We start from the raw sequence: 11,929 nt of genomic DNA on the forward strand, positions 1-11,929 counted from the left end.
CACTCACACCTAAGGACAATTTTAGAGTCACCAATTAACCTAATGAGCATGTTTTTGGTCTGTGGGAGGAAGCCACGCATGCACAGGAAGAACATGCAAGCTTCACGACCCGGGGATCGAACCAGCAACCTTCTTGCTGTGAGGCACGCGCACTACCTGCTGCTCCACCGTGCCGCCCCAGTGTTTCTTAAAACAATTGTTGTGCATTGTTGCTTATTTCACTTCAAGCAAGAGGCACATACCTGTATTTGGTCAGGCTTAATACTGAAGGAATCTCCCTGTAATTAAAAAAGATGATTTCAGTCACAGTCACTTAAACTTTAACTTCATAGAATTAAAGGCTGTGCAGGACATTGCCCAATAAAATGATTTATCAGGATCATAAACAATGCAATTTACTAGAATAAAATGTCAAACTGTCTGTTTTACAACACAGTTTGCACAACCTGATAAATAAAGCGACCCGCCTGCTGATAAAGCACAATAAAAGATGTTATCAGCTTTTTAAAAAATGTGAAAAAAGAAAATAAATAAATAAATAAATAAAAAAGAAAATAACATTAGGAAACTCTTACAAAAGCCATGTTCATCCTGGCGGCTTGAATTGTCCAGCGGGAACCCTGCAATGAAGAAAAACACTGATGGTTACTGGCCATGTAGTTTAGGACAACAGCTTGACTGGTAGCTCAGTAAACTGACCCTTTAACCACAGCAGCGGCTTGTTTGCTTGTTTTCCTGGAGGGGAAAATAAAGAAGATATAGTAACATTTGACATGCCTTCCAAGGAAGACGTGGGTTTGCTTGTTTCTTCTGACAGTTTTCAGCTGTTGTTCTAAGGATGTTTTAAATGAAGAATAAGTTTAGGGAGGAATGCAATTCAGTAATGTTGAATATGGCTTTGAGGTATTCCATAATCAGATGGTTGTATTGATAAGATAATAAATATGGGATTTTATAAGAGAGCTATGACACGAGGCTTTGACCTTGAGCTGACTGAGAACACTGTATGTACAATCAACAAGAGCTGAATATGACAGTTGGTTTAAACAATAACAGTGTTTTACTCGATACAATGAAGCTGCAGCAGCAATGTTACGTAAACCTGCAGGTCAAGAGGGATTTAAGCACAAATCAAAAGTCAGGAACAAACATTTCTATTTATGCATATGACAGACTATGTTAGCTGTGTCCCAGCTATGCTGAGACCTGGGTTCCAAATACTCTGATCCATCAGAATTATAGGCCTCCGATCTTATCTGCTCCTTTCAGCAATGCATTTTTTCTGACAGTTACGCCAAACTCATGCATGTACACTGTGGGAAACTTGCAACTAGAAGGAGTCATGGCAGAGAGGAAGTAACGGTCCAGAGCTTCGTGTCATGCAGAAAGATGGCAATAGTGCTAGTTTTAATATCTCTAAAATGATCATTTAAAGTAAGAGTGGAAACACAACCAATAAGCTGAAACGTCTTTCTGTGCAACATGGTCCAAACTCCAGGAATGCCATATATTTGGCACTGTATGCACGAGTGCACTGCTTCCCAACTGAGCAAACTATATACTAAAACTGTACTTAAAGCATCATTCATATTATTTTGATAGTATTAGTTTTTGCTCCGATAACAACGGGGTTTGTTTAATCTGTACAAAAAGTGAACTTTGTATTTTAAGCAGTTTTTTTCTGGGACCAGTAATTTCCTGTCTCCACTGTTTGCCTGGCAGCTACTCAAAAGGTTGATGGGAGTGTCATTAATATTGTGGGTATGTGGTCAAACACCAAAGTATTAGACAAAAAAGAATTCCGGCATGACCGTGGCGTGAAATCAAACGTCAAAGGATCATCAAAGTGATTACGTTTCATCCTGAGGAGGACATGAATGTCTCTGCGTGGCAATCCGTCCAATAGCTGTTGAAATATTTCAGTTTGGACCAATGTGGTGGACCGACAGGCCAACATTACTACCCCTGGAGCCTCTTGTGGCTTTTTCAGTGCACTCAACTTTAGTACAGAGTGTGAACGATGGAGTCGGGACACATTAAAGAGGGGAAAGTCTTTTGTCTTTACGTACCTGCTGATCAAACAGAGCCCAGAACATTGGCAGTGGGATGTAGAGCACCAAGACCCGCAGCACCATCTTAATCTCCTGGATCAGATGTTTCTGCAAACACACAAACACACAGACTGAACAGATCATTGATGCACTGAAACCCCTTTTGACTTTTTTAAGTGCCATCATCTGAAAAAGACTCTGCATCAAAAACAAATCATTGCATGGAAGAGTTAATAGCAATAGTCCTTTTCTTACCGAATACCTCTCCTCAGCCCAGTCCAACCAGTGCTTCCTCGGAGACTCATACTTCCGTCTCTGCCAGCGGTTTCTGATGGCAAACTGCCAACAGAGTAAAATCAGGAATACAAAAGTGGACAGCTTAGTCCCAAACAGAAGCAGATGCAATGTGCAAAATGAATACCTCTATTACAGCACAGAAAAATTCTTGGCAGTAAACAGGACTGAATAAATCATCTGATAGGATTCAGAGGAACTGGGAGACGACTCACCCCAATGCATCTGCAGACTTGCAACAGAATGTTTCCCTGGGGAGGGTTCTTCCTGTACAGGGGGCTGCCAGCAATGAACACAACTGCACAAGATGGATGAAGAGTTAGATAGTTTATGTTGGAAATGGCTCGGCTGTGTGCAAACAATCGCTCTACTTGCCTGTTGGTATCAGACGTACCAACATGCTCAGCTTTATGTGTTCCCTCACCAACACAAGAATAAAGAGCAGAATCTGAGTGTTTTACCATTTAAGGATGTTTATGAAAACAGTAATAAAATCACACATGTTGTAAACACACAAATCTTCGGTATAACAGTCGACACACTGAAGCCTGTACTTTGTCACACCCTTCTTATGATCTGTGCGTGGCCCCTCCAGTAATAAAATCAGAGTTTGTTTTCACAGTGAGCGGTCAGCCAAGCATGAATCCAATAAGGTTCAGTGGGGATGGCGATTCAGTGGCAGAGACAACAGGCTGTCAGGACATATGGAGAAGGGCCTTGATCATGAGGAAGCCCAGCCTGTCAAAAGCTGGACTTCGTACAAACATGCTCCCAGCATGCAGATGGCAGCCTGAACAAAGCTTGGATTCTCAAATGTGACAGTTAATTCGGACACTGATGGTAATAATATCAAAAGTTAGGGCATTATGATGCAGAAGTGTCACTTTTTTAATGTGACACAGGCTAGCAGGTCAATATATTATAGTCAAAGTGTTTCTGGCATAATAATGTTTAAACCAAGCGAATGTTGGTTACATAGTGTAACCCCATGTCCTATGAGTATAGGCTTGGTAACTACTCTCTGATTGTATCCAATGCTTCGGCTATCATGTTGTGTTTTTCATATGTATGCAGGTGGTGGAGGTGGCTCACATATTCCAATCACTGATTACATCATTACATCAAACATCATCATTATTAGTATTATGCAGTCACTTTCTGTGCATTCACTACTATGTGGTTTACAGCTGACTGGCTGATGCTACAGGTGGATGGACGCTCACCCAAAGCCACAATCATCAGAGCTGCAGGAACCCCAAAGGCCAGAGCGTAGCAGTCACCACCAAAACACTGCACGTCACCTGCAGGAGCAAATCAACGCAGTGATGTGAGTCACACAGTGGGCCTCGTGGGTATATAACATGTATCAGACTGCCAGTGCTCACTTCTCAGAATGGGTGTGATCACAGTCGACAAGAAGCTCCCAGCATTGATTGACATGTAGAAAATGGAGAAGAACTTCTGCCTCTCTTTGTTCTGTAGGTGACCAACAAAAGAAATATGAGACACATTTTTTCTGTCCTACTTTTTGTGTTGTATTTTGTGATCTTTCAGTCTCCATTAATGTTTCTGGTTAGTTTTCTAAAGACTGATTACTGTGCAAAGCTAAATATAACTAATACTATGCAATTCTAGCACTCATTTTCAACTTCATTTTAATGGTTCTACATGGCTTTAATGAACTGAACTTACACTCTCCTCATCAAACTGGTCTCCTCCAAATGCTGCCACGCATGGTTTGATTCCTCCAGTGCCAAGGGCTATGAGTATCAGACCCAACATGGACAGAGCGCTGCAACATGTACAGTATGTGTGAGCTGTCGTACTGGAACTACAGTACGAGTCTTCTTATCCATTAGTTGACCGACAGAAAATTAATACATGGTGATAATTAATTCACTGTTGAATTATTTATCAAGGACGTGTTCTCTGAACCGTGATACAGCTGTTTACTCAGAGATGACGAATTCATCTAGTGCTGAAACCAATTTGATGAATTAGATTCATCTGTTAAGACATTTATCAAGCAAAAATGCTAAAAATGTGTTACTTCCCATTGAAAACATGATGCTTTTCTCTGTGTCACACTTTTGTAATGTGAACACCTTTGGGAGTTGAATTGGGTCATCTCGAACTGTCTGACTGAAGAATTCTAACTGATTCATACTTTGACTAATTTTTTTGTCAATATTAAGAAAATGATAATAAAATAATTATTGAAACTGCCTAACTATGGCTCCGTTGAGGAGACTTCCCACATCTCTGACATGCTGAGTAATTCTCACATCTGTGGGCTCTTAAACACAGTAATGACAGGGTTAGGGTTCAGTTTAGGGTGAGTAATGATAAAGACCTCTTTGTCTTCTGTCTAACAGCACTGAACATTGATTCTGCCTGCTCCTTATGTGCAAATCAGCTCCTGATAACTTACATGTGCACTTCAGTGTTCCCCACAGTAGGAATGGCACCGACCGACTTGACCACATGTCCGATTACATAGATGATGGACAGGTAGATGATGGTCCTATTGAGAGCAAACTGTGATTATGTACATGCACCATAATTATCATTATATTATATGTTATATTATAAGACCTGTGTGTGTGGCCAGAATGATTCATCTCCACTAATGGGTGGTGTTACATAAAGTTGACAAAGCTCCCAAGTTCAAGGGCTGAAACATTGTATGATGCATTGCAAACTGATGCATATATAGTATGAGGATGAAGCACACCAGGACTCACTTGAATTTTCCGAGCCAGGAGTCCGCAATGATGGCTCCCAGTATGGGTGTAAAGTAGCAGAGGCTGCTGAAGGCGTGGTAGACAGCGGTAGACAGGTCCTTGTCCCAGTGCAGGTAGGTGATGAAGTAGAGCGTCAGCAATGCTGTGAACAAACAGGCATGAGTTGTGACCCACCTCAGAGGATGGATACTCCTGAGTCCTATGTAATGTCCAAAATCCTCAACACATGTTCACAAGACCTGTCCTATTGCAAAGTATTTCCATTATACAAACCTAAAGAGCTCTATTTTTATATACCATGGAGATCCCAAAGTTTCCAAACATGTCAAATTAGTCATAAGACACATGAATATTTGACTTATATTATGCAGCTAATGATGAATAATAATGAAATTTTACATGTGAGACACTCTCAGGGAGTGTGTGTTTTTCCAACCTAAAAGCTACTTAAGAGAAAATTAAAGGGATGATGCAAGGATGATCTCCACTGTTTGCTGTTGTTATCAGCTGGACATGTATTTATCCCCATAATAGCTGATAGAGATAAACAGGAGTCAAATGTCCATGTTTACTATTAAACTTGCACACTGTTTGTCCAACATTGGTTGTAGTATCACAGTTAATATTGTAACCTCAGGAAATGAAGAACCTGCATGAGTGATATATACCACTTTGTCTTCCATTTGAGGACAGTTTTCTGGTTTTAACCATAAACAAATACATTGATAATGACAATCATTTGTAGCTGATGTGTGAAATTCATTCATTTCTCTCACAACTACTTTTCAAAGTGAAATTCACTTCCTTGCCATAAATTAGCATCAATCCTCACATTCACTTCAACTTGAAGAGGAAACTGTGCTCTTGTATGGTGTGCTTCTATGTGTGTGTGAACCGATGGAAGTAATGTGACAGACAGACATGTGAGTGTAAGTGAGGCCATGTGAGGGGAAGACAGCACGCCGGCTCTATCTGCCTATTGTAGATTTCTAACTCTGTTAGTCGTAGTTAAACAAGCTGAGTATAATTACTCATCCAGGACTTATGACTCCAAAGCTGCTCTGTGAATACAGAATCGTGTTCTTCAGGTTCAGGTTTGCATACCTTTCATGCCATAGTAGGAGAAGCGTTCACAGAACTCATTCACCACTATGAAGCAGATGCTGGTTGGGTAGTTGGTCCCACATAGTTTCTAAAAGAGGCAAAGTTTGTTAACTGAATGAGGTTCAACATTTCTTGGACAACAAACAGTATCAGACATTAATCATGCAAACCTCCTCACAACAGATCCATAAAACAATCATAATAAAGATATATTACATTTATATATTCACGATGTGTCACACCACTGATGACACTCAGATCTATTTCTCTGCTCAACCCAATAATCTGAATCAGCTGTCCTCCCTCCATGATTGCTTAGCTGCCATCAAAGAATGGATGTCTCATTTCCTCCATCTAAGCCCTGACCAAACTGAAATTGCTTTGATTGGTCCTGATAACTTCTCCTCTGCAGCTGATCAGTTTATTGGTCCATTTCACTGAAATATCAGATCCACCACTAAGACTCTTAGTATCATTTTTGATCAGTTTATGACTTTTGACCAACATGTTACTGAGCTCGTTCAGTTCCTGGCAAAGAAATATCACAAGAAAATCAGATGTATGTTGTCTTTACACACGTCTCAGTCAATCTGCTCTAAAGTACAGTTGGCTCAGAAAGTAGCTCCCAGCCTGTTAACTAGAACTAGCTGATGGTCCCACGTTACCCCTGTTCTTACTTTCCTCCATTGCTTTCCTGTAAAATTCAGAGTAAACTACAAAATCCTGTTGATTGCATATTAGGCTCTGCATGACTTCACCCACAGTTACGTTTCTGATCTCTTCTCTCCATGTTCCACTTCTCGGTCACTCCGATCCTCTAATCTCGGCATTTTATCCATCCCCAGCTCTAACTGAAGCATGAAAGGCGATGGTGTCTCTGGAATCATCTTCTCCATCTGTCAGATTTACTGAATCTTTGGTCTGTTTCAAGCAGCTTCGAAAAAGGCTTTTTTATAGGTGAGCCTTTGTCTTCATTTCCACTTTGGGTGTTGTTTGTTGTAACTGCATGTTTTAAAAAGTTTTATATAAAGTTTTACTTACTTACTTATGATTTGATGTTAAAGCTTTAAAGGTGCGATATGTAAAAATACTGGAAAGATAAACCAGAGAGATTTGTTGAGTTTGATATTGTTTTCTGTTGAATTGAATTGAGTTGAGTTGAATGAAGTGTTTCTACAACGAGTTAACTTGGCAATGAAGCTCGTCTTGGTTCAGTAAAAGCGAGAAACCTGAATTTAGAGGGAGTATGGTTGTATTTTTCTGTTTAAAAAAAATATTATATATCTTGACATGTTGGAGTGTATTTTGTTTATCTATTAAGCTAAGACAAAAAAGCTAACAGGAGCTTGTGAAACACAGCAGACTCACTGCTCACACACATCTCTGTGCTGGAACTACAGTGCTAGGTGGCATTACGAGACAGGACAGGCCACAGCTAGCTGCTTAGCATGTTAACTTCAACAGATATCTCTGCAACACAACACACAGATGTCTTTGACATACAGTCAGAGCTGTTATTTCCTCACATTCTGTCGATGTTAGTTCATTTTTTCATGTTTTAAACTAAAATTCTTACACTCATCTTACATATCGCACCTTTAAGTCTGTGTTTACTTGCAATAGGGACTGCATTGATCCAGTGTTGGTGCTGACTGGTGCAAACCTGCTTGTAATGGGTTATTTCTATAGCTTCTTAAGGTAAGAGCTGTTTCCAACAAAGCTTTTTTTTTTTTTTTTTTTTTTTTCTTCCCTCCAGTATCTATCCATGCAAATACGTCACTTTTGGCGTTGATTGCTCCAGTTTTGACATATCAGTCTCCAAGATTACTGTGGAGATTAATGTTACTTCGCTTGTCACTTTGATTGCATTGACAAATAGTATTTTCAAAAAGTCAGCAGCATCTTCATAAAGGGCTCAGAAAATATGGAAAATTGTTCATGACAGCTGAGTAAATGGCATTCACTAATGAGGATCATGTGATATGATCAAGAGCTCCAGAGCAGTTACAGCTCAGGGACCTTGGTGTAGTTATTTTGTCAATCATTGTCCCTCTTCTCTTACTCCACTTGCCTCACTGTCAACAGCTGTCACTGGGACTATTTCTTCAGTAGAAACTGAGGACAGCAAAGTTAGATCTCTCAAAAGCATGATAAACACAAAGAAAAGTGCGGAGGTATTATGCGTAAATACGTCTCGGGGTGATAAAAGATAAGTTTGCCTGTGTTTCATCTGAGGGACATGTCCTTGTAAAGTACTACTAAACTATCACGATCTGTCTCCAAAGAAGCTAAAAAGTGCTTGTGGTATCAGATATCTCAAACGTCCCCTTGATGTCCCACATTTTCAGGATTTCCATTTGGTGATGATGCGCCTGTTGCATCATCTCTCTACTGGTGGAACGCAGCGGTTCGGTGGGCGCAAAGAAGTCCCCAACACCGCTAACACACGTCTGCGCTTCGGTTGAAAGCGCAAGAGGACATTTTCGCTTCCTCTGCGGACCCTGAAAGCAGCCTCCGCTCCCGTGTGTCCACGCGTCTCTTCCACAGACTCGCTGTAACTTTTCACAGTGGCTTGAAGTGACTTTGAAAATAAAATGAGCCGCGCAAAACAGCCAGCTGTCACACCTGAACGGCCTGAGCTGCGTGAAAACACCGCTTCCACCTACCTTAGTCATTGTGCTTTACTGGCTGCTGAGAGTTTTGATCTTCACTGCCGCATCGGGAGCTCCTGACTGACATCCAAGTCCGTCCCTCTCTGCTCTCTCTGGGGCCACGAATGTATAAGCTGGATCATTTATACTCTTTCCGCCAAATCAAAGTTAATATTCCACCACAAAACTTGGACTTGTTTGTTCGGGCACAGACTTTACTCCTTGTGTCCCGCACGGACAGAAGTATCATCCAGAGGTCTGGTTGTAGTCTGGGTGACGCGGAGCGGCAGCAGCGGCAGCCTGAGCGGACAATAGCGTCGTTGTTGAGCTCTCAGCCGCAGAGGACTCCGTGGGATGGAGGCACAAACTGTGGATGTGTCGGCCAAGCTGCCTCTTTTCTCCGGATGGCTGGAGCCGAGCCCATTACTCATGTTCATCTAATTCACCATGAGCAACGTGCACAAGGCCACCTCACTACTGTGTGTGTGTGTGTGTGTGTGTGTGTGTGTGTGTGTGTGTGTGTGTGTGTGTGTGTGTCACTTTAAACTGGAAATAGTTCATTTTCATCATCAGTTATTTATGTCATTCATAGTTTTGGGCTGAAACCTTCTGAAATCTGCTTCAGATATCTAGTTTGAACTTTTCATATATAAGGTTTTTTTTTTTCCTCTCAGAAGTCGAAAACAATTCAGTAGAAATTGGAGATGATACCCTGACACGCAACAGGTCTCCAGCGGGAGTCAACCCGGGGCATTCGGCCTCTGGCAACCCCTGGCGGTGCTGTTTGAAGGGACAGGCCTAACCTAAACCAGTTTTATTAATTTATGACCTGCTTTCACAGATCAGTCCTGGAACCGTCCTGCAACGTGTCCTTTTAAGAGCCAATATTCAGGATCTGGATTTCATCAGAAAGGACTAAGAAAATGAATTTGCAATGCAGAGCTAAATGAACATCCACTGATACATATGAACGTTTTGTTTGACTGAATGCAGGGACAACAAAGCCCTCAACTAAGAGGAACTGTTTCTTACTGTGTAAAAAAATGGTGATGTTTTTATAAAGCATGGATCACCACTTACTCCAGTTACTGTATGTGTGTGTTTGGGCTCTTTGAGTAGCTCATAATAAAGAGAAAGTTAAGATTGAGATCCCAAAACTCCCTCAGGCCACCCTCAGAGTGTAAAAGGCCATGTGTTACTCACGCTGTGGGGACATAAATCACATTCTGGGGACTCGTCTTCCTTATGGGGACAAAATGCAAGACCCTGTAATGTAAATCATTACATTAGGGTGAAGACTGGGGTTAGGGTTATGCAAGTGGTGCTTATGGTAAGGATAAGTGTTCAGAAAATGAATATAAGTCTTTGCAATGGAAACACGACATGCATGTGTGGATTTGAGTGAGTGAGTGAGTGAGTGAGTGAGTGAGTGAGTGAGTGAGTGAGTGAGTGAGTGAGTGTTGCGCTTCTTCTAGATTACTCAGAGACAGAAAGAAGAACACATATGTTCCTTTTATATCAGGATGAATGGACACTCACATTATTGATGTTATTTTATTTTAATATAAAAAGAATTAGAACAAGGTAGTTCTCAAGAGGGAGGAGTGAGGAAGTTTCATGCCTCTGACAGCGGACACTGCCTCCTTCTCTACAGAAGACTAAAGCCAGAGGAAACAAAAGTTTTCCTCACTTTACACCTCCTCTGCTCTTCTGTCTATTGACTCCAAAGCTCTTAAGCTTCGTGTCTGCAGGCCCTTTCATCCAGAGATCAACTAGCTTCATCCGCCCAGGGATCAGCTGACTCAAGCTGCAGCAAGCACGATGAAGACATCCAGCTAACCTGAAAGGAAGACACCTTTTTCAAGGAACGTGCTCCAGTCTGCCCCTTGCTTTCATTTCTAACTTGATCAAAGTTAGAAAAGTCAGACATGCGTCATCCTCTGTCAAAGCTTCCACTGCAACTCCTGTCCAGCACAGTGGGCTGCTGCAAAGAGGTTAATCGCTCCGCTGCCTGTTGAGAGACAGCCGACTCAAGCTGAAGTCGCCATGTGAGATCCAAGGTGCCTTAATACCCGAGAGCTTCAGGAAGCTCCAGACGACAGAAAGAGACACTTCAGCTTGTCGAGCTGCTGGTAGGATCAAACACACAGAGAACACCTCCCCTCCTCCCCCCAGAGTGACATCCTCTCCTGGCCGTCTATCAACACATGAACATGTGATACTGGGTTGATGCTATAGATTAATAGGAACACTAAAGAAGAAAAACAAGGATTTTTCATGTCTGATTACTTCAGATCATTTCTTTTGGCTTCCCGGTGTCATAATCCTCATTTTCAACGTTGAGTCTTAACGATTACACACCCTTGTTCTTTTGTGTTTCCACTAGTTGATGCATTTGATGAAGATGTCATGCTTGATCTGGTCTGATGGCCCTCATTCACGAATATCTTGCACTTGCAACTTCAATCATTCATTCATGTATTCATTGAACACAACTCCCCATAACATGAATCACGTATGCAAGGAGTGGTAATGTTAAGTCTCCAGAAAATGAATGAAAGTCTATGGAATGTCCTCACAAGTGATGGAGACATGACTGTATTTGTGTGTGTGCGTGGGTGTGTGGTGTGCAGTTTGTGGTTTTGTGTGTAGTTAAGAGTGATAAGCCTTTCATTTCCAAAGAACCTGGTTATGTGAGTTTGTGTGTATGAAGCATTGCAGTCACTGTACATGAGTCAGGAACTGCGTAGCAACCTTACAACTGAGACTAATTTAATTAAGTAATCAATTTCTCCCTTTCAAAGGGTTGTGCTCCGAGGTAAATTTCATGCAAATGAAGTTCTGTTATTTAATAAGATACTATTTCTGATAGCCAGGAGCGAGTGTGAATCTGATACTTATTTTTCACACAGTGAAGTTCTTTGCCATAAAAACTTAATATCCCTGATGATAAAACATGTTACATAACTCTAGCTGAGGAAAAAGTTTTTATGAGGTGGAATAGAAATATAAAGTAATAGACTGTGGGAATACTGAGTAAACTACAAGAAGAATTGTTAATATAGTTACTTTGCAAAGCAGGCCC

General features: G+C 41.2%; 1 protein-coding gene across 1 annotated transcript in view; it reads right to left on the bottom strand.

The window, feature by feature from the left end:
* The window catches only part of slc15a2 (solute carrier family 15 member 2), a 17,079-nt gene extending 8,112 nt beyond the window's left edge, over positions 1-8,967 (bottom strand). Inside the window, exons 1-12 of the mRNA XM_070976294.1 lie at positions 8,860-8,967; positions 6,194-6,281; positions 5,090-5,231; positions 4,777-4,869; positions 4,038-4,137; positions 3,731-3,821; positions 3,569-3,646; positions 2,561-2,643; positions 2,307-2,390; positions 2,070-2,159; positions 576-620; positions 243-278 (exon numbers count right to left, since the gene is read on the bottom strand). Coding sequence (XP_070832395.1) covers positions 243-278; positions 576-620; positions 2,070-2,159; positions 2,307-2,390; positions 2,561-2,643; positions 3,569-3,646; positions 3,731-3,821; positions 4,038-4,137; positions 4,777-4,869; positions 5,090-5,231; positions 6,194-6,281; positions 8,860-8,868 — 939 coding nt within the window. The 5' untranslated portion in view covers positions 8,869-8,967. The remainder of the gene's footprint in view (positions 1-242; positions 279-575; positions 621-2,069; positions 2,160-2,306; positions 2,391-2,560; positions 2,644-3,568; positions 3,647-3,730; positions 3,822-4,037; positions 4,138-4,776; positions 4,870-5,089; positions 5,232-6,193; positions 6,282-8,859) is intronic.
* Positions 8,968-11,929: the final 2,962 nt, after the last annotated feature.

The sequence above is a fragment of the Chaetodon trifascialis genome, chromosome 12 (genome assembly GCF_039877785.1).
Source record: "Chaetodon trifascialis isolate fChaTrf1 chromosome 12, fChaTrf1.hap1, whole genome shotgun sequence".
Classification (NCBI taxonomy): Eukaryota; Metazoa; Chordata; class Actinopteri; order Chaetodontiformes; family Chaetodontidae; genus Chaetodon; species Chaetodon trifascialis.